Source organism: Schistocerca piceifrons, chromosome 4 (genome assembly GCF_021461385.2).
Source record: "Schistocerca piceifrons isolate TAMUIC-IGC-003096 chromosome 4, iqSchPice1.1, whole genome shotgun sequence".
Taxonomy (NCBI): domain Eukaryota; kingdom Metazoa; phylum Arthropoda; class Insecta; order Orthoptera; family Acrididae; genus Schistocerca; species Schistocerca piceifrons.
In genome coordinates, this window is record NC_060141.1 from 524,469,763 (window position 1) to 524,491,216 (window position 21,454).

The 21,454-nt window shown below is 41.4% G+C and overlaps 1 protein-coding gene across 2 annotated transcripts in view; it reads right to left on the bottom strand.

Moving 5' to 3' along the window:
• Positions 1 to 18,242: 18,242 nt before the first annotated feature.
• LOC124795209 (abl interactor 2) overlaps positions 18,243 to 21,454 on the bottom strand; it is a 64,113-nt gene continuing 60,901 nt past the window's right edge. Inside the window, exons 7-9 of one of the 2 annotated variants that reach the window (XM_047259121.1) lie at positions 20,441 to 20,627; positions 19,414 to 19,599; positions 18,243 to 19,283 (exon numbers count right to left, since the gene is read on the bottom strand). In XM_047259121.1, the coding sequence (XP_047115077.1) occupies positions 19,120 to 19,283; positions 19,414 to 19,599; positions 20,441 to 20,627 (537 nt within the window). In that variant the 3' untranslated portion in view covers positions 18,243 to 19,119. The remainder of the gene's footprint in view (positions 19,284 to 19,413; positions 19,600 to 20,440; positions 20,628 to 21,454) is intronic. The other variant, XM_047259120.1, reaches the window with a different exon arrangement.

The window sequence follows — 21,454 nt, forward strand, 5'->3', positions numbered from 1 at the left end:
CAGGTGGGTTATATTTTCTCTCAGGAGAATTGTGAAAGGTGGTCCTGTCAAGATAACAGTTGTTCAGTGGCGGCCTCATGGCAGAATCTCACACTACAGTGGACGTCAACACAATGACTCACTGATTTAGTGACTAGCCTCACCATTGGCCACTGTTCATATGCACCAAAGAGGGTGCAAATGTCATGTATGCCAAAGTATCTGTGTATTACAGCAAATGGCTCTCTTATGACAATGAGCTCCCTTGCCTTTGGCTTATGCCATTACAGTGCACAAGAAGAAAGACTGTCAGTACCACACAGTGTAAGCCTGAATTTCTCTAATTTTATTGTCATGGTCATTATGTGATTATATTTTAGAGGAAGTAAATTGTTTCTCCGTTTGTTTTTCAACATGGACTCTTGAAATTTTGTGAGAAAGACCTTTCATGGTGCTCAACACTATTCTTTCTCTTTCACACTCACACTGATCAAACAAGCATATAATGATTTGAGTCACTATTCTTTGAAGCTATTCTTGTTGGTAATAGCAACGAACAGTGATCAAGAACTGGTCAAATAATGGTTCTGTGAGTGACCTCTTTTGTGCCTGAATTACACATTCAATAAACTCGACTCTGCCTTCTCAACAGCTAGGTTTATGGGCTCATTTCTGCTTAAATCCCTCTGTTCAGATACTTTTGACCAGGCGTAGCTTGTGCTCCATCTTTAATGACAGAATGTTAAACCTTAAATCCAGTCCCAGATCTATAATCTTTCTGAAATGGGGCAAAAACCCCGGTCTGCCTCCCTCTAGATCTGGGCCTGCCTAAATCCCCTTTTTCATTAAATCTGCCCCATGGAGAAGTAGAATAATTCTGGATGTTTGTAGTGACTAATCTAGCTATTTGTGGTGTTCGAGGACAGTAATTACACCTGTTTCTCTCATTCGTGATTGTCTACAATGGCATAAAAACTGTTTTTGCATATCCTGTGTCATATAGAGAAGAATAACAGCAGCATCTCAGGATATTCTTTTACACCTGAATGTATGTGCCTACATATGACATCAGTGTGAACTAACAGTTTATCTTTACCTAACATGTGATATCTCCTCTGTTTTGAGTAGTGCATATAATTATTTGTTGATGGAAAATGTGTACCTATGAATAAAGATGAATCATGTTGAATAACCTGTAATGCGATTTTTTAAACAAATTACGAATATCATGAAATTAATACTTTTTGGATTGTCTCCCATTTGTCTTCCAGGCCAAAGCAGCTCTCATTGGGGATACAAATCAAAACAACACTATACAGATGAGAGTAAAAGTATTATCCTACCATACACATGCTCCTCTGTGGAAATCAGCATTATATTTCATGTCATTTGATGCCCTTCTGAAGAGGTTACCCATCAAAGTTTTGCTTGGAATCAGATGAGAGTTTCTGGAGACCTTACAGGAGGCAATAATGTCATTCATATCATATAAGCAGCATCCCAGTGTTTCCAAAGATTGTTGTCAGTGTACACCTTCTGTGCTGAATGAATGTAAGCATCCATACAGTGGTTCTGATGTGGAAATGATGACGTGATTGTCTTCACTCATGTTGTTGAATCTGAAGTAGGTGGAGTATGGTCCACAGCTGTCTGTCACACAGGATTTCTTCTGGGCACTTCCCAGTAACCTGTAATTGCTTAAAAGTATTGTTAGGGGATCTTCTGTGGATGCCAACTGGATTTCTGCCTCCATTTATTTCCTTAAAGGTGTGGACCATCTGCTTCACCTCCACATCAAATTGTGGATGGAAGGTGGCATAGCGAAGGTATGGAATGCCACAAAATTTGTTAAATGAGATGGATGAGAATTGAGGACCATGTCTCTTACCACAGGGCTTTGTAGTTCTCCACCAGCTAAGACTTTAGTCAATGCCTTAATTGTGCCCTTTTTTGTTGTAGTATACATCTGCCTTGCATATTTAAATACTGAAAATGAGTTCACCACTTCAAGCAACATCATGCTCGAAAACAGGTCCACAAAATTTATGAAAGCCCTGTCACAAGGTCTGGTTGGTTGAGACTACTGGGGGAAAACCTTTAGGGGAGCAGCTTGTTTAGGAGCACAGTCTGAATATGGGAAGGGCAAATGCTCAGTCTCCTCATCTGTTGCTGCCCAATAGATGTAACAATAGTTGGAGATCTTGATCTAAGTGCCCTGCAAGTAATGCACCATAGTGTAGAGAGTAGACAGAACATCGACTTGGTGGGACTCATTTTCTGTAAAAAGTAATATCAAGCCATCTTAAGCTATTAACCAATGCCTTAATGCAAAATAACCTTTCCACGTTGGATTTATCCTTGATCGTAGGCAATTGGCCAGCCTAACTTCATCCTTTTCAGCATGTATTAAAACCTGGTAAGCACCTATAACTCTACTGCAATTGTGGATGAGATGATGAGAAATTCTTCTAATGCAAATCATTCCTCTGTATCAGTATTAAAACATACAACCTCCTCTTGATCAAGGTCAGCTCTGGATCAGCTGGAAGCCTATAAAGTACACCTGCATTGGTGTGATGGCTGTAAGGAGTTGTTGTAATGGAGTTTCAGCTTTTGACTAAGGCTTACATGTGTGTGTATGTGTGTGTGTGTGTTGGGGGGGGGGGGGGTTACGGGTGCTCAACGGCAAGGTTATCAGTGCCCTTACAAATATTAACAGAAATTAATGTGCATAAAATGACTAAAAATATTATCACATAGGAGTGAACCTATAAAATAGCACTCGCTCGCTCACTCACTCATGTTGACACACACAGTAACTCATCTCACATGCCTTAAGACAATGGAGAAAGGGTGAAAGGCAGTATACCTGGCATTAAAACAGAAGAGGTGCTAAAATAACGGCACATGGAAATGTGAGTGGCTGAGTACTTATAAAAAGTTGGGTGAGCCATTCACTTTGTTAACACATTAAGAACATCACCCTAAAATTTTAGGAAGCAAGTTGGACATAACGCAAAACCTTAAAATTCTCACCACATTCATTTGAACATCACTTACAATAGAGGGCAGACCTGTTGGAAAATCTGCCCCTGCCCTCTTCTCTGAGAATAAAATTTAGTCTAATAAAATGTGGTGCACAGTGATCTGTATGCCACAAGCACCACACATGGAAAGGTCCTGTCACCAGGGCAAGCATACATGCATCATGGGGCTGTAGCCAGTGCAACGACAGGTAAGGATGACCTCATCCTGCCTGCATGGCTGAAAGTAAGTACGCCACTGCCATGCTGTGGACTTTGCTAAACACAACTTATTGCCTGTCACTTCCATCTGCTTTCCCTCCCATTGATGCATGACTCTTTACCTCAACAGCAAGGCAATTGCATGCAGGGGTATTGCACACTGAACTAACTGAGGATCTTGACATGCCACATTGGCTGTTACATCTGCCCTTTCATTCCCCGCATCCCCACAATACTTATGTGCCCTGGAACTAAGTAAAAAAATGCCTCCTTCCCCAACTTCTGTAATCAGAGGTTGACGTTATTCTGGACAACTTTATCTGCTGGTACCCACATTGAACAGAGTGAAGAGCACTCAGGGAATCAGAAGAGACAAGGAATTTAGCAGCCTCAATAAGTCTCATCTGCTCCAGTGCCCACAAGAACATGTATAATTCCATGTCGAATACAGTAAACTTGTGAGGCAATCAGAACCTGATGACACAATCAAGGAAAACAATAAACAGAGCAGCCAACAGAATCCTTTGGTTTAGACCCATCCATAAATACAGCTACAGAGTTGTGGTACTCAGTTAAAATGTCATAAAACAATGTATGACATTGCAGGAGTACAACCTCTCCTGTACTGTACTAAATCTAAAATCACTCTGGGCTTCTGCAGTAATTAGTGTGGCAGGTAGTAAAAACCTTGGATTTGTGGGTTGAATTTGCTCCACGTCAAGTGACACAAGTTCACATTTCATGCGGTTTCATAACGGCCTTGTTGCCCATGGATGACTAGTAAAATGGCATTTCATAGTTAGACAAGCAATAGTACAGTATTCTAATGAATTATGAGTAGTGAGGAACTTACATGTCTGATGCTTCATGAGGAGCTGCCCCGAATGATAAGTGGCAGTTCCCCAGCCTGAGCACAGACTCTGTGTATGGGATTGGCCCTCTAAGTGCCCATGGTCAGCCTAATCCCCACGGGGAGAATAGCATCAATAATCTTCAGATAAAAGACATTGCTGATCCATACACTGCACACCCATAGTCTAGCTGGGTTCACACAAAAGCCCTGTAAAACTGGAGCAAATGTGACCTGTCTGCTCCCCAGGACATGAGGATAAGACACTTCAAGATGTTCAGTGCTTTCTAGGCCCTTGCCTAGAGGTTCTTTAGGTGTGGTAACAACAACGGTTTGAAGTCAAAACTGAGGGCCAAAACCCCACACAGTCTTTAAAAGGGAGAATGGTGTCCTTCGCATGCAAGTCACATAAATTAAAAATACTACGAGAACAACTAAACTCAACACCCAAGCACTTATTTGCAGAAAACTGAAAACCTGTCCTTGCAGCCCACTCCTCTAACCTCTGCACTGTAAGCTGCAAGTGGTGAGTCACTGTTGCTATGCTGGAGGAGGAACAGAAAACTGCAGAATCATCAGGACCCCTTACCATTGATGTACAGGACTCCTTATCATTGATGTGATACTGTTTATAACTATGGCAAAGAGAGTAACACTTAAAACACTGTCCTGAGAAACACCACTCTCCTGCTCAAAATGATCTAACAGCACGTCACTAACTTGGGACCTAAAAATATGCTTAGATAGGACGTACTATAGGAAGATGGTGAGGTGGCCATGAAAGTCCCATTAGTGGAGCTGCCCTAGAATGTTGTGTCTCCAAGTAGTGTTTTGCACCTTACTGATGTCAAAAAATATACTGACACAGTGCCTGCTAGATATCCACCTCTAGCAGGGCCAGGTTGTTGATGGTGGATTAAAATTTCAGGAATCCACACTGACAGCGGCTAAGGAGTTGCCAGATCTCTAACATTCAGACTAGATGGCGATTAACCATTTGTTCCAGGGTCTTCCCTACGCAGCTCATTAAGATGACCCCACTGATAACTACTGGGACACATTCAGTGCTTGCCTTGTTTGAGGAGAGGTACCAAAATTGCTTCTCTCCACGAGGTGGGAAAGTGACGTGTCTGACACATCAAAGTAAAATATTTGAGGATTTCCTTTGACACTTTTGGCAACTGTTGAAGAATGCTGTATCATATTTGGCTGTGACCAGGTGCTCTATCTTGAAACTCAGATAGTCCATAACCCAGCTCTCATATGGAGAAAGGGCAGTTGTAAGACTCAGACTTGTTGAGTCTGAAGTCCAATTGGCTCCTTTCTATGGCCGTGCAGTAATGGCGGGATGCTGGATCCTGGCTAGCATTGGCAGCAGTCATTGCAAAACACTCTGTCATCATCTGGATGATGTCTCTGAGCATTGTTTGGAGACATTCTGGTTTCAGCACTGCTGCTATTGTAAACAACAGTGTTGACCACAAATCCTCCTGATGGTTTCCCATATTTTTGTAGAACAGCATGGCTTTATACAAATTTTTGGCCTCACCAAATGGGTACACTTCCTAGATTTTAGTTCTTGCATCTTTCGTTTTTCAAGATATATGCTGCAGTCCCTGTTCCAGACAGGGTGATCCACAGAGCAATTAAAACACTTCAGAGAAAATGAACAACAACTCCTTCATGGGCAGCCTTACTGTGTTTGCCACAAGTAGCTTCTACCTTACGTCCAAGAGTAGTATGCCCAAAATGCTTCCATTAAAAACAATGCATTGTGTTGGGGACATAAGGCCACACATTTAGTTGAAGGAAACCTGCCTCGATGTGCTGTGGAAGTTTTGTGCTGTTGAAGAAACAAGTATAAATGAGTCTGATTTGACCAGATTGTTTACATTCGTTTCATTATATTTTGCACGTCAACAGTGCTTTTTTTGGTCCTCTCAGCTTAAGCTCATTTTTGGGATGTCCACCAGATCCCTGTAGGTCACAACACCTTTGCTGTAGTTCAAGGTGGTATGGATCTCAGTTTCAATGGCATATTCCCCATGTGTTTTCGCCTTCTGCAGGCTTGTCACTTGTTGTAGACTACAGGTTTAACACAACAGTGTCCCACTGTGCAATTGCTTGACAGATTTTAAGGTACAGCAATTCCCTTTTTGGATGCAGAAAGCTGAAACTTTGTCAAAGTTGCCCTCTTTCCTATTAAAAACACGTTTTTGACTAGCAACATGCATGCTGTCACTAGCAACAACAGTCTTTGAATTAATTCCTCTTGTTAGAATGGATGTTGGTACGTGCCAGTGATTTAAATGTTCTGCTGGGACAAGGAGGAGAAAATTCTGAGGGTTCCATCTGGTCCCATGAGCAGGTAGGGAAATAAAAGCCCTCTTAGATGGAGCTCCATGTATCTAGGTAAGCCTTATACACCTCAGGTGCAGCAGTTTCCCCTAGAGGTTGCCTACTAATGACAGTTCCACCTCAGCAGCCATGGATCTCATCAGTATGCAGCACACCTTGAGACTGACTTTTTTTTATAGATGTTTTTACCATCCTCACTGTCCAGATGGTCAAGCCAAGATCCTCATTCCCTTTGGCACACAATGTTCTGCCAATGTGCCGCACAGCGGTTGATGACCAAGCTTACAGTGACAGAGGACTGGTGGCACTTATCAGCTCCCAGTGCAGGAACCCTTGATTCGCCAAGCCCATATCCAGCAAACGAAAGCTGTGTCCCTGAGGGCACTACAGCTTGCCCTCAATCAGGAAGAGCTCTCACTTTCTAGCACAAGATACTGGGTGGTTATAATTAAATTGACAGTGTTCCAAATGATGCAGTGCAGGCTGTAACATTGCAGGCTGCTGAAACATTATAGACAAGTTCATTAATTTGTGCACTTATGGAGTATGCTGAAAAAATAATAAATCCACTTTCTGTGAAGATATGGTGCTGTAAGCAGTCACAAAATGAAATATTTCCTGTTTTGATGTTAGTATGTTGTTTGTTGTTTGCCAATGCATGTTGAGTTATTTTGTAAAGTGCTTGTTGGTGCAAGGGTTAAGAAGATGGAACTTTTCAGTACAATATGCAATGGCTATTAAGAAGGAAGACAGTGTACTGCTGGTAAAGTTGTTTTATCAAAATGACAGCAATAGCAGCACTGCATTGTAGGAATATTGCCAACAAAAACAGCTGCAAAGAGGCCGCATGTAAACAAATGGGCTATAGAATATGATCAATAAATTTGAAGGAACAGATGAATTAGGTGGTGCAACAGGAAAAGGGAGGCAGCCCGTTCCCTTTCAGTTGTTGATGAAGTTACTGCAGCTATAGCCAATCATGCAGCACAGGCCTCAAATTTCACAGTCAGTGTTCGAGCTGCATCGGGGGAATTCTCTCTCCTCTAGTCAACAGTTCAAAAGATTCTGTGGTGCATTTTATACTGGTGTCCCTACAAGATCCAGACTGTGCACCAAGATAGGTAACAACACTGTGAATTAGTCTTTCATTTTTTGGTCCTCATGGAAACGGATGAAATGTGGCCAGGGAATATTCTTTGGATGAGCGAGGCACATTTTACTATGCATGGCGGCATGAACGCACAGAACTGCCACATATAAGGTTCTACTCCACCACATGTTGTGCAGGAACATCCACTGCACTCAGCTTATGTGACTGTGTGGTGTGTTTTCACAAGTTCCTTCATTCTTGGTTCGTTTTTCTTCAAGGAGATGACACCTCATGGGTCTCTTAGGTATACAGTGACATCTGCAGATTGTAAGGACATTCTTGTTCAACACGCAGTGCCAGATTTGAAAGAACCCATATGTGTCCACACCACTATTTTCATGTAAGATGGAGCAATACCACATGTTGCTTCCCACGTGAAAGATTTACTTCAAGAAACCTGTGGTAATGACCACATCATCTCTAGCCAATTTCTAAAGATGTGTGGACTCCCATATTATCCAGTATAAGTCCATTTGGCTTCTGCTTTTAGGGACATCTGAAAGACAGTGTCTATCAGGGATGTATCCAGACTCTTCCTGAGCTGAAGGACAGTATACAATGACATATTGCTCTGATTACACTGGATATATTGCAAGCAACTGTTGACCACACTGTGTTTTGGATGCGGCATGTCCAGGAAGGTAGCACACTGGGTTGAGGAGGGCCAGGTGAAGCACATGGGAAAAAAGGTGTTGAGGTTGTGAAGAGGTTCTGAGTCCAGATCATGAAGGTATCACCAATGTACCTTAACCAGACCACGAATTTGGGGTTTGGGGTGGCTAGGAAAGTTTCCTCTGCATGGCCCTTAAACAAGTTGGCACACAACGGGGAATGTGGGTGCCCATGGCTGCATTGCAGATTTGTTTGTATACCTTCCTTAAGGAGTAGTATCTGTGTGTTAGGATAAAGGTAGTAGTGTGTATGAAGATGAGGTAGTGGGTCGGAATCTGAAGGAGATTGGGAGAGGTTGTGTTCAACAGCAGAAAGTCTTCAGTCACAAGGGATGTTGGTGTATAGGGAAGTAATGTCATGACAAGTAGAGATCCAAGAGGTAAAGGGGTGGTGATAGTGGAGAACCAGTGACGGTTGGTATCTTTGATGTGGGAGGCTAGATTTCGGGCAATTGGTTGGGGTTGTTGGTCAATGAGGGATGAAACTGATTCAGTGGAAGCCCACCAACCACTTCAAAAGAGACATCCAGGATTGTTGGGTTTATTGATTTTGGGGAACATGTAGGATGTGTGTTTATGGGACATCATAAGGATGAGGAGTGAAACTGATGCAAGGGAAATGTTATGGGAGGGCCTAAGGCTTTAAGCAGGAATTGGAAGTTATGTTGGGTTTCTGGAATGGGATCACTCTGGCAGAGTTTATGGGTGGAGTAGTCAAATAACTGGCACAGGCCTTCCAGCAAGTAGTCACTGTGATTCACAATGACAGTGGTGGGACCTTTGTCTGAATGTAGGATGTGTTTTTGGGGTGTATATGGTTGTCATTTCTTCTACTGAAAGGTTGGTGATCTTAGGAAGGGCTCTGAGGAAGGACAGTGATGCCAAGTTGGAACTAAGGAATTCCTAGAAGGTGACTATGGTGTGTCTAGGTGAGAGGGGGGAGGGGGGAGGAGGATCATGTTTGGATGGTGGTATGAAATGGGAGAGACAAGGTTCAGTGTTGAGATTAGGTTGGCTTGGTTGGAGAGATTGGTGGCGAAGAGGTGTTTGTATTGCAGGGATCAGGAGAAGGAGACTATGCCTTCCACAAGTCCAACACAGTTAAATTTGGGTGTAGGGCTGACAAATAGGACTGATACCTCTGCAAGGGCTGAGAATTTTGGTGGAAAGGCTAACAACAGTGTTCTGGGACTGTTTCAGCTTTGGATGTGACATGCTGAACAGTCAGCTAGGCTGGATCTGGATGCAGTGAAGGGTTGACAATGGTAGTAGGATATCGGCAGTTTGATGTCTGGAATGCTCTTCCAGGTGCTGGAGAGCAATGAATTCAATTCCAGAGATGTGAAGTATGTAACAGGGATTGCACAGTAGAAGTCTTGTGGATGGAGCAGAGGTGTGGGATGGTTGTACCACAGAAACTTTTTTTGCAGTATTAGGTTGGGAGGACAGGGACTGGTGGAATGTGAAAAGGTGAAGGTCACTGTGAAAGGAGAGGTGGGATCCAGATATGTTATCCATGTATCCCCATATTTCTGCACCAGTTAAGAAAAGTAGCCCTTTCCATGGCTGAAAAACCTGTACCACATCCTGTTCCTTAAATGCTGTCTGGAGTTTGGAGTTCCCCCCACCCACATCCCAATGGCCTAACTGTAAAAATTCTTTTCTCTGGAGCCAGAGCCGAAACAATTCCAGAACACTTTTGTTAATCTTTCCACCAAAATCAACCCCAGAGAAGTTTCAGTTCTAATCAGAGGCCTCAACTTCAGTCTTGCACCCAAATTTAACCATGTTGGACTTGTTAAAGACATACTCTCCTCGTGAGCTCTGCAATGGAAACACTTCTTCACCATCAATCCCCCAAGCCAAAGTCAACCTAATTCCAACACTGAACTCTGTCTCTCACAGTTCAACACCATCCAAACATGATCCTCAACCCCTTCCACCTAACCACCCACTAGTCATCTGCCAGGAATACCTTACCTCCAACTTGGCCTCACTGTCCTTCCCGAACTCCCTTCTTATGAACACCAATCTTTCTACAGAAGAAAGGACAGTCCTACAGTCTCAAAACAGATCCTGACATAAACATCCTACCAACATCCCCCTTACCTATAGTCTTGCTGCTATTGAACACTACCTCTCCCAATGTCCTTCAGACTCCAGTCCACTACCTTATTCTTCATACACCTTACTAACTTTATCCTAATACACAACCAGTTCTCCTTTGAGGACAAGACATACAAACAAATCTGTGGTGCACCCATGGGCACCTGCATTGCAAATGTGCCAACTTGTTTATGGGCCATTTAGAGGACACCTTCGTAGCCTCCTAAAACCCCAAACAACTGATCTGGTTTGGGTTCATTGACGATATCTTCATGATCTGAACTCAGGACCAATAGACCTTATCCTTGTCCTTCACAACATCAACACCTTCTTTCCCATCTGCTTCACCTGGGCCTCCTCAGCCTATCCTGACACTTTCTTCGATGTTAACCTCCTCCTCTCTGATGGCTCCATCCACACCTCTGGTCACAGTGAACCCACCAATCACCAACAGTACCTGTGTTTCAACAGTATCCATCCCTTTCACACCAAAAAATCCCTCCTATACAGCCTGGTCAACCACGGACAGCACACCTGCATTGACGAGAATTTCGTTGCCCAGTAGGCTGAAGGTCTCACAAAGGCCTTCACAGACAAGCACTAACCCCAGATCTAGTCTGCAAACCAATTTCCAGTGTCATATCCCCCCCCCCCCCCCAATCCCCGTATTACCCCAAGAACCAGCTACAAAGGAGTGCCCCCTTCATCACCCAATACCACCTCAGGCTGAAATGAATGAACCACATTCTTTGTCTGGGCTTTGATTATCTAACATCATGCCTTGAAATGAGGGATATCCTACCCCCTATCCTAAACAGGTGTTCTGTCATCCATCCAATCTCCACAACATCCTAGTCCATGCCTCAACCTCTTGCCACAGTGATCATATCCCCAAGGAAGACACAGGTGAAGGAGTTCTTCAATTCACCATCCCAGCACTTCCTACTCCAGTCCTGTCACAGGCTTATCCTACCCCAACAGAGGCCGGGCCACCTTTTAAAGTAGCCATGTTACATTCTAGCTCTACTGCTATCATTACACAGACTTTTATACTGGTATGACTACCAACCAGCTGTCCATCAGTGTGAATGGCCACATTTGTCCACCAGGGCAAATGGCCACTGCCAAACTGTGAAAAAGTGCAATGTGAACCACCCTGTGGCACAACATTCCACTCTGGATTGCTGCTTCTGCACAATGGTTTATATTCTGGTTAACTTGAAATTATGTGATATTTGGTACAAAATCACTGAAATGTCACAGCTGACTCACATTTAGCAAATCAGAGAGACAAAGTGCATGTATCATTCCATTACACTTCCACTAGTGCTCTGCAACTTTGGCATGGTAGTATTAAAAATCAGATCTTGGAGAGACGTTATATTCACTGATATATGTCATTTTTCTGTGTATCTTTTAGTTTTTGCACAGTCGTCTTATGAAACCCGGGAAGCACTTATCAATAACCCTGTAAAGGTAGTCACTACCACTCCTCAATGGTTCTATAACAACATAATAGCTTGTATCTATGAAGATATATCTGTTAAATTTCAGATACTTCCACGCCATGTTCTGATATGCACAATATAATGGCAAAAGAGAAAGGTGTTCATACTTTTTATTAATGAAGCTTCTGATGTAAGACACTGAATGTGTTTTCTTTAATATTCACAGCTTTGAACAAACTACAGTATCCTGTTTTGCTACTAGTCGTTTCAACTGTTGCTACATTTATTCTGCAGCTCTGTCTTAAGGAAGAATTTGCCCTAAAATAAGGCCTTAGGAACACATTGGAAATGACTGAGATGGTATGGATACTGCTTTGGTTAGACTGGGAGCCAGGCCACTCAAGTAGTCTTTTATCCGAAGCATTTAGATTTACATGATGATGTTTACAACAGTCGTAGTAGTAATCAACAATTATATAAGGTGATTTCATTGTATTTACCATATAAAGATGCACTTGTTTAACAGGTGCCAGTCATTCTACCCAGTTTTTCAACAAGCAGCAAAAACTCGTCTGGCCCGTCGCATTATTTTGCACAGCTCAAGATGCAATTTTTGGATTGCACTGATTTTCAACTATTGGAATGAGAACTGTTTATTAACCCAAAAGTTTTGCAAAAATATGACATATTCCTTTCTTATATAAACATGTGACATCTATTCTTTTGGACATGTCCGAAAGAACAGATACCCCACATTCATACAATTAATTTGCCTTGATGGGCAATGAATCCACAACCTTCAGTGCAGATGCACATTTTTACATCTGGCCTATAGCAAGAATCTAAAATTAGAGAATAAAGGGCATGGACAGGTGGTGCTAGGTGGAATGTGAAGTCGGCTGGGGAACATGCTGAGATAGTCCCTACATTTGCGATAAACAATGTGTCTAGATGGCACAGTGGTTAATGCAACTGCCTACTAAGCAGGAGACCCAGGGTCTGGGCTCAGTCCAGCACTCATTTTCAATCATCATTGATGATTCCACGCAAAGTTCTGATGCAGCTGGTGTCATTAGTTCATTCCTTTTCCTATCCCTTCTTCTCCCTCCACCTTCAATTTACATAATACGGCTCTGTTCCAGGAGGCTATATGGGGAAGCTATCTGGGATTATACAACTTTTATCCAGCAATACAAAACAGATTCCACGTAACAGCCATATAACATTCATTAACTTGGCTCTCTCAAACAGAATAACATATTTTCTTGCACTGTTCTGGCTCTACAGGACTATCATACACATTTAGGATGATCACAGCCTTCTTATTCGTGGAATATATCTCTGTGAAATTCTGTTAGATGTGGTGGGATCCACTTTGCCAAGGTGTGGAGGTCAGTACAAAGAGGTACCCAAAAATAAATCGAAATTACATTGCTATGGGCGGAGCTTGTATAATACACATTTCTCCCGCTTGGCGTGTGTAGTGCAACTCATTGTCGGTTCAGTGCTGCCTGTGTTGTCGATCTCGCCTGGTCTGTTGACCTGCAGTGATTGGTTTTGCTAGTGCTGTTTTGTTCTTATTTCGTTTTTTATGATGGCAAGTTAAGTGAACAACATGTAGCTGAGCAATTTTGTTTTCTATTCACTAAAAATGCCACTGAAACCATTTTAACGTTGAAAACACCTTACCAAGATGATACTATGAGATAAACTGACATGTACGAGTGGTTTGATCGATTTAAAAATAGCAACATGTCAAGTGATGACAAACCTCATTCTAGATGTCCATCAACTGCTCGAATCGGTGAAAATATTGAAAACATTCAAGAGCTTGTGCTCACAGGTGGTCAACAGACAATTGATCAACTGTCTGAGATTAATGGGTTATCTTGGAGCTCGGTTCAACAAATTTTAATGGAAGATTTGGGAATGAAAAGGGTTGCTGCCAAGTTTATTCCTCAGGTTATGACAGACAATAAAAAGGAATGTTGAGTTGAAACATGTCTTGCTTTAAAACAACAGCTTGAAACTGATCCAGATTTTCTGTCAAAGATCATTACTGTGATGAGTCATGGTGCTATGGTTAAGACCCAGAAACAAAGCAACAGTCAAGTCAGTGGAAGACGTCAACGTCACCCCGTAAAAAAAAAAAATGTCGTCAAGTGAAATCAAACATCAAAATAATACTGATTTGCTTATCTGATGTGAAGGGCGTAGTTCAGAGTTTGTTACCCCAGGTTAGAATGTCAATCAAACCTTTTATTTGTAAGTTTTGAGAAGATTGTGCAACAGTGTTCGTCAAAAAAGACCAGATTTGTGGCAGACAGGAGACTGGTTCTTCCACCACACCACACACAGCCATCTCTGTTAGACAGTGTTTGGCTAAGAATGGCTAGGTTCTGCTGCCCCACGCACCTTACTCACCTGACCTGGCTCCACGTGACTTTTTCTTATTTCCACGTGTGAAAAGGGGCATGAAACGACACCGATTTGACAATATTGAAGAAGTCAAGAAAAAAATGACGGAGGAGCAGTCAGCCAAAAGTTCACCGCTGAAATCTGTCATTCATTCATTATGTTCCATAGAGCCCAACACGATGGAGAACCTTCAGGGATGTGGGACAAATCAAAGTATACATTAACAAAAGACAAGCAGATCACATGAACTTAAAACTACAGACTGTATTAAAAAAAACTATCATTACATTACTTAATGCTGTTCGGGTTAATGCTAAATAAATGTAATCAAGTAGATTAAAGGGAAAACTGGTACTCTGAAAAAAGATGCTAGCTCCTCAGTTATATATAAATGGCAAGTCAAAAAGAAATTTACAACTTTGGAATTATATAAAAAATTATTGAAGTAATTTACAGTATTGGTAGCTGTGTCATTTTGTAGCATTCCTGTATTTGTCGTGGCATACTATACACAAATTCATCAAGACACTGTTAGTCCAGATTTTCCCACTCCTCAACAGCAGTTCAGCATAGGTCCCTCAAGAGTGGTTTGTGGGTCATGTCGTCCATAAACAGCCCTTTTCAATCTATCCCAAGCATGTTCAATAAGGTTCCTGTCCGGAGAACTTGCTGGCCACTCTAGTCGAGTGATGTCGTTATCCTGAAGGAAGTCATTCACAAGATGTGCTCAATGGGGGTGCAAATTGTCGTCCATGAAGACGAATGACTAACCAATACGGTGCCGATATGGTTGCATTATTGGTTGGAGGATAGCATTCACGTATCATACAGCCGTTACGGCACCTTCCACGAATACCTGCGGCGTACGTCAGCCCCACATAATGCCACCCCAAAACAGCACAGAACCTCCACAGTGCTGCACTCGCTGGACAGTGTGTCTAGGGCGTCCAGCCTGACTGGGTTGCCTCCAACCATGTTTCTGACAATTATCTGGCTGAAGGCATATGCGACATTCACTGGTGAAGAGAATGTGATGCCAATCCTGAGCGGTTCATTCGGCATGTTGTTGGGCCCATTTGTACCACACTGCACGGTGTCAGAGTTGCAAAGATGGGCCTCGCCATGGACGCTGGAAGTGAAGTTGCGCATCACGCAGCCTATTACGCACAGTTTGAATCGTAACATGACGTCCTGTGGCTGCACAAAAAGCATTATTCAACATGGTGGTGTTGCTGTCAGAGTTCCTCCGAGCCATGATACGTAGGTAGCGGTCATCCCCTGCAGTAGTACCCCTTGGGTGGCCTGAGCGAGGCATGTCATCAACAGTTCCTGTCTCTCTGTATCTCCTCCATGTCCGTACAACATCGCTTTGGTTCACTGAAAGACACCTGGACACTTTCCTTGTCGAGAGCCCTTCCTGACACAAAGTAACAACACAGACGTGATCAAAGTGCGGTATTGAACGTCTAGGCACGGTTGAACTACAGACAACACGAGCCGTGTACCTCCTTCCTGGTGGAACGACTGGAACTGATTGGCTGTCGGACACCCTCTGTCTAATAGGCGCTGCTGATACATGGTTGTTTACACCTTTCGGCAGGTTTAATGACATTTCTGAACAGTCAAAGGGACTGTGTCTGTGATATAACATCCACAGTCAACATATATCTTCAGTAGGTGATGCAAAACTTTTTTTGATGTGTGTATGTTAGGCAGAGCTTTGCCCGTACTCCACAAAAATCAACACGACATGCACCTTGAGAGACTGGCATTCCACACAAAATTGTTTGGCAAGTACTGCATAGATGTGTACATTTAAAACCATACATATTCACAATGTCACAGCACATTAGTGATGCAGTGAAGACTGCTCAGTGGGAATTCTGTGTGGAAGTGTTGCATCAGATATAGGATGACGAGACATTTCTGAACATAATAATCTTCAGCAAAGAGTCAACATTTCATATCAATGGCATGGTGAACACCCACAACTGCAGAATATGGGGCAGTGAAAATCCACATGCAACCTTAGAACAGGTTCATGATGGCCCCAAAGTTAATGTGTTCAATGCCCTTAGCAAACTGAAAGCGTATGGCCCTTTCCTCTTCATGGAGAAAACCGTCACTGGTATTGTGTATCTGGATATGCTTGAAAACTATTTATTCCACACATCAATAAAGATAAGCAAGATAGGATGGCTTATTACCAGCAAGATGGTGCACTACTTCCTTTTCTAATGGACATTCATGGTTTCCTGATAACTGGTTCCCAGGTCGGTGGACTGACTGTGAATGGGTATTCGCGTTGCCAGCTTGCTCCCAAACTTGACACTACTGGAATTCTTTTCCTGTGGTTTCATTTAAGACCATGTGTATGTTCCTCCCCTAATAAACAATTTAGCCAACACAAAAAATGAAATCTATATTTCTATTGCACAAGTTACACCCGATTTGCTGCGACAAGTGATGGAAGAAATTGATTACTGGTTAGATTTTTGCTGCATCACAAAAGCAAGTCACATTAAACCAAATGACACTTGACACTTTTAAGTGAAATTTCTGGTTGTTTGCCACAAAATGACACATCTACCAATTCTGTAAATTATCAATAAAATTCTATGTCACTCCGAAGTTGTAAAGTCCTTTTTGACTCATCCTGTATAGCTATTGTTTGTTTCCTATAGGTGGTTTAGTAATTACTAGATTACAGTGGTATTTCTTGAAGAAAATAGCTAATGACACCTTCAAATAGTGATTCCAGTTTGCAGCAAATTAGTGTTCGTCATGGACCTTTACAACAAACACTGCCACTTTCTACACTGTTAATAGAATTTTTCAATTCTTGATTCCAGATATTCGGATAATTTGTAGAAACAGTGCCTCAGTCATGTTTTTAATTCTCTTTTGGGAAGGAGGCAAAGTCCAAAAATAATTATTTTCACCTTGTATTTTGACTGTGTGTAACAGAGTTTAGTTGAAACTTATTATCATCCCATCATCAAAAACCATCGAGGAGTAACGTATCGGGAAGCAAGTGTAAGAATTTCATGATACTTAAAACAACTTCTGCAAGATGTACAGTTAATTACTTTACACAATATTCTTACTGCTTGCTTCTGCTGAATAAATACTTTCTTCACTTTAGGTCATTTCCCCAGAACACAGCTCCATAAGACAACAGGGGGTGAAAATATGCTAAGTAAGTCATCACTTTCATCTTTAGGTCAATACAATGGGAGACACTCCCGAGCTCGAAATAAGCTGAATGGAACTACTTGATTTGCTGTAGTTTAGACAGTCGTGTGTGTGTGTGTGTGTGTGTGTGTGTGTGTGTGTGTGTGTGAGAGAGAGAGAGAGAGAGAGAGAGAGAGAGAGAGAGAGAGAGAGAGAGAGAGAGAGAGAGAGAGAGAGAGACCAAAAGCTTGCTTATTTGTGACAGTCTTTTTTTGTGCATATCTGCGACTCGGCATCTCAGCTATATGGTGAGTTGCAACTTTCCGCCGGCCAGAGTGGCCGTGCGGTTCTGGGCGCTACAGTCTGGAACCGCGTGACCGCAACGGTCACAGGTTCGAATCCTGCCTCGGGCATGGATGTGTGTGATGTCCTTAGGTTAGTTAGGTTCAAGTAGTTCTAAGTTCTAGGGGACTGATGACCACAGCAGTTAAGTCCCATAGTGCTCAGAGCCATTTGAACCATTTTGCAACTTTTCTTTCCATAATATTGCTACATTCCATCCTGGATTTTCCATTGTTTGAAAAAAATCTGTTCTGGAATTTGCAGGGTTGTGCAACATATCTAAAATATAATATCCTCAATACAAGAAATTTTGTTTTGAAATCATGATACTGCTGCAGCACAATACATAGTCATCTAAATGTAAGTTTTACATTTTTCTGTACAACAGTAACACAATGCCAAGAACCTGTGCATACCTTATAAATACACAAACAAAATTGAGGTTCAAATAGATCAACAATAACACAAGGTAACCAAAGTCAACCAAACACATTACGGACTCATTTTGTCAAAATGACAATGCAATGCTGACATTCCAGTTAGGAAACAGCTCGAGTTACATAACTGGAATACAATAACATTATTTGCTTAACATCATTTCTTTATTTCAGAATGCAAAACTTATCAAAATTTGGCATGTCAAGTTTCACAAAATTACTTCTTCCAGTTACAATATATTGTCAGAGTTTAGCTGCAACTAAAGGGATAACAAACAACAAGAATCATAGAGAAGTCTTATGGTATGACAATGAGCACTGATATTCATGAATACTTTCATCCTATATAGTTTAAATTATGTAACTGCACACTGTGCATGTGCAATAGTGGTGGCGTTTGTCAGCTCTTCTAATTCTAATAAAACAGCAGTCCTCAAAATTCATCAACTAGTAGATAATTATATGATCACAAAAGACGACTCTGCTACTAGTGCAAAATATTAGGCAATAAATTTATGTGCAACCACCAGTGATCAGTTTTATGTTAAAGTTTGTCAATCTTTGCAAACACACAGATCTTCACTACACCCTACTATCAGTGCAAATGTGCCTATCTATTATTATATTCAATGCAAACTTTTGTATTAACAACTGGCCATCATTTTAAAATAACACTGGCCATCATTATCAAATAAAAGACTTACAGTCTTACAAAATTTGTTATAAACAGAGTAGCCATATTAGAGCAGTTTACCAATGCTATGCCCAATAAAACTGCACGTGCAATTCAAAATTAGGGACTTATTACTGTCACAATAAATAACATTCAAAGTCATATTGTGATGCAAAAATAATAGCAATGAAAGTAGTAGTAGTAGTAGTAGTAGTAGTAGTAATGTATCCACCATTCTTAATGTAACAATGAGGACATAAAAAGCTTTTCAAACACAAGGCTCAACATAATTTCCAGGAAACAATCCTGTGATACCATCCATGACCCCTTCCCACCAACCATCATCATTTTTCTTCAGCACATATATGATCGAACTCTCTTGGAAGCTCAGTTCATCCTCTTTGTCAGCATTGTAATCATAAATGGCAACCACTGCAACAGAATAAATTCATCAAATAAGAGCAAACTCAAATCCACAGGTTACAAAATGATTAATCCTTGAGATGTAACAATAATGTTTAACATTTTATTTCAATAAATCCTTTAACTTTACTGTTCTTACCTTTTTCAATATAATTCTTTGGTACCCATCCTGGCAAATCATCTTCATCAGGTACAATGCGGAGCCGTGCTTCCTGCTCTGGTGGAGGTGGTGGTGGCAATGGTGGTGACACATTGCCTGGTAAGTGACGAGTTGCCTGTACCTGATGCGGGTGGTGTTGATGTGGGTGTGGAAGTGTGTGATGAGCTGCAAAAGTGTATGAGCTCAAGATAATTTCCACATATAACAACAGGCATATTAGCAATGCTACTTAACCTAAAGAAGACATGTTAAGTTGCAGACAGGCACTATAAAAGGTGCCTAAGTGCAACTTAAATGTCTTCTTTATCGTAGCAATCTATCTTTCCCTACATTGTTGATATTCCTACACGGAATTTCCATTGTTTAATAGGCGTATTAGTTCATTCATAGATCACAGCACTATCGTGAACAAGGAGTGAGAGAACAAACTCAACAAGTGCAGTATTCTTGTAGCATCAGCAAACATCATAGTTCTTGATGAGTTCTCTAATGTCCAAGTAAATTATTTATGTTTGCAAAGAAAAGAGGAACATTAAGCACCAAACTTTTTGGGACACCGTATTTAAGGTTTCCTCATTTCAAATATATTCCTATATTGCTGTTATATCGCTTGTTAATGTGGCCCCCTCAGATGTCAAGATATGACAAGATTCATGAGTGAGGAATGACTCCTACATCATATCATTTCAGTTTTCCTAGAAGAATTTTAAGATCTATACAATCAAAAGTCTTGGTAAGAGCACACAAAATGCTAACAAGGTCATTTTTTTTAATTTCTATCAGAATTGAGTTTCTATGGTCATAGATAACTTTATCAATAGATAAGCCTTTACAGAAGCCAAACTGAGCTGCTGTTAGAAGTTTATTGGACAGGAAAAGAAAATCGAAGTAAAGATATATATTTAGAACTAATTTTGAAACTTCATACACGAGTGCAATAAACAATGAAACTAAATTAGGAAAAAAGACAGGAAAAATATAGTGCACCAACAAATAGTTTACTTACGTGGTAAATGATCAGTGGATCGCTGTCCATAACCCCCAGCAGTTGCAGCACTCAGTGTGTTTGTATGTGGTTGTGGATGCACAGTGCCGACCTGTGGTGGTGGCATTGGTAATGTACTATAACCAGCACCTCTCTCACCCCTTCGTGGGTGCCCTAGAGGGTAATTTGGTGCATAATGACTAGGAACCTGTGAAGAGGAAATTATGCAATTATTCCATAATTCTTCTGTCAGCTCCATAAAGAAAATGCTCTAATAATCTTCATTTCACATAGTGACTACTCACACCATAAACACCTCAACAGTAATGCAATTGAGTTAAATTAGTTACAACACTGGCATATGAAATAAATTCTCCAAAAATAAGGGAGTCACCTACACTGATACTAGAACTAGTTTAAAATCAACAGCAGTATTAATTCAGTGACTACAAGACAGATGTATTAGCTTTCTGTTTCAAGCATGCCCTTAATATAAACCCACACGCACGCACTTACATTAAATTTACAGTTATAAATGATATGTCAAATGAAAGAGCAACTCAAACAGTTTTACCAAGAACATTATAAATGTTCAATGTGAGCATCATTTGTCACATGGCACACATCAAGTCTATAGCCAAGCGCTAGATAGGTCGCAAGGGGCCCAATGACAGGGCTTGCTTTGCATGGCCTCCACGTTCACCCGACCTAACGCCATGTCATTTTTTCCGTTGGGGCTTCATCAAGGATCATGTGTACGTGCCTCTGCTACCAGCAGACCTCCCTGAATTAAGAAACCGGATTGAAGCAGCTATTGCTACAATCACTGAAGAACACTTATCAACTTTTGGGAAGAACTCGGCTATAGACTTGATGTGTGCCATTTGACAAATGATGCTCACATTGAACATTTATAAGGTTCTTGATAAAACTTTAATAACATGTAACTGGATCACTTTGCTTCCGCTCTGAGAGACCAGATTGTCATAACACCTCATGATAGTAAAGAACTACAAAGACTGATGGTGTCTGGCA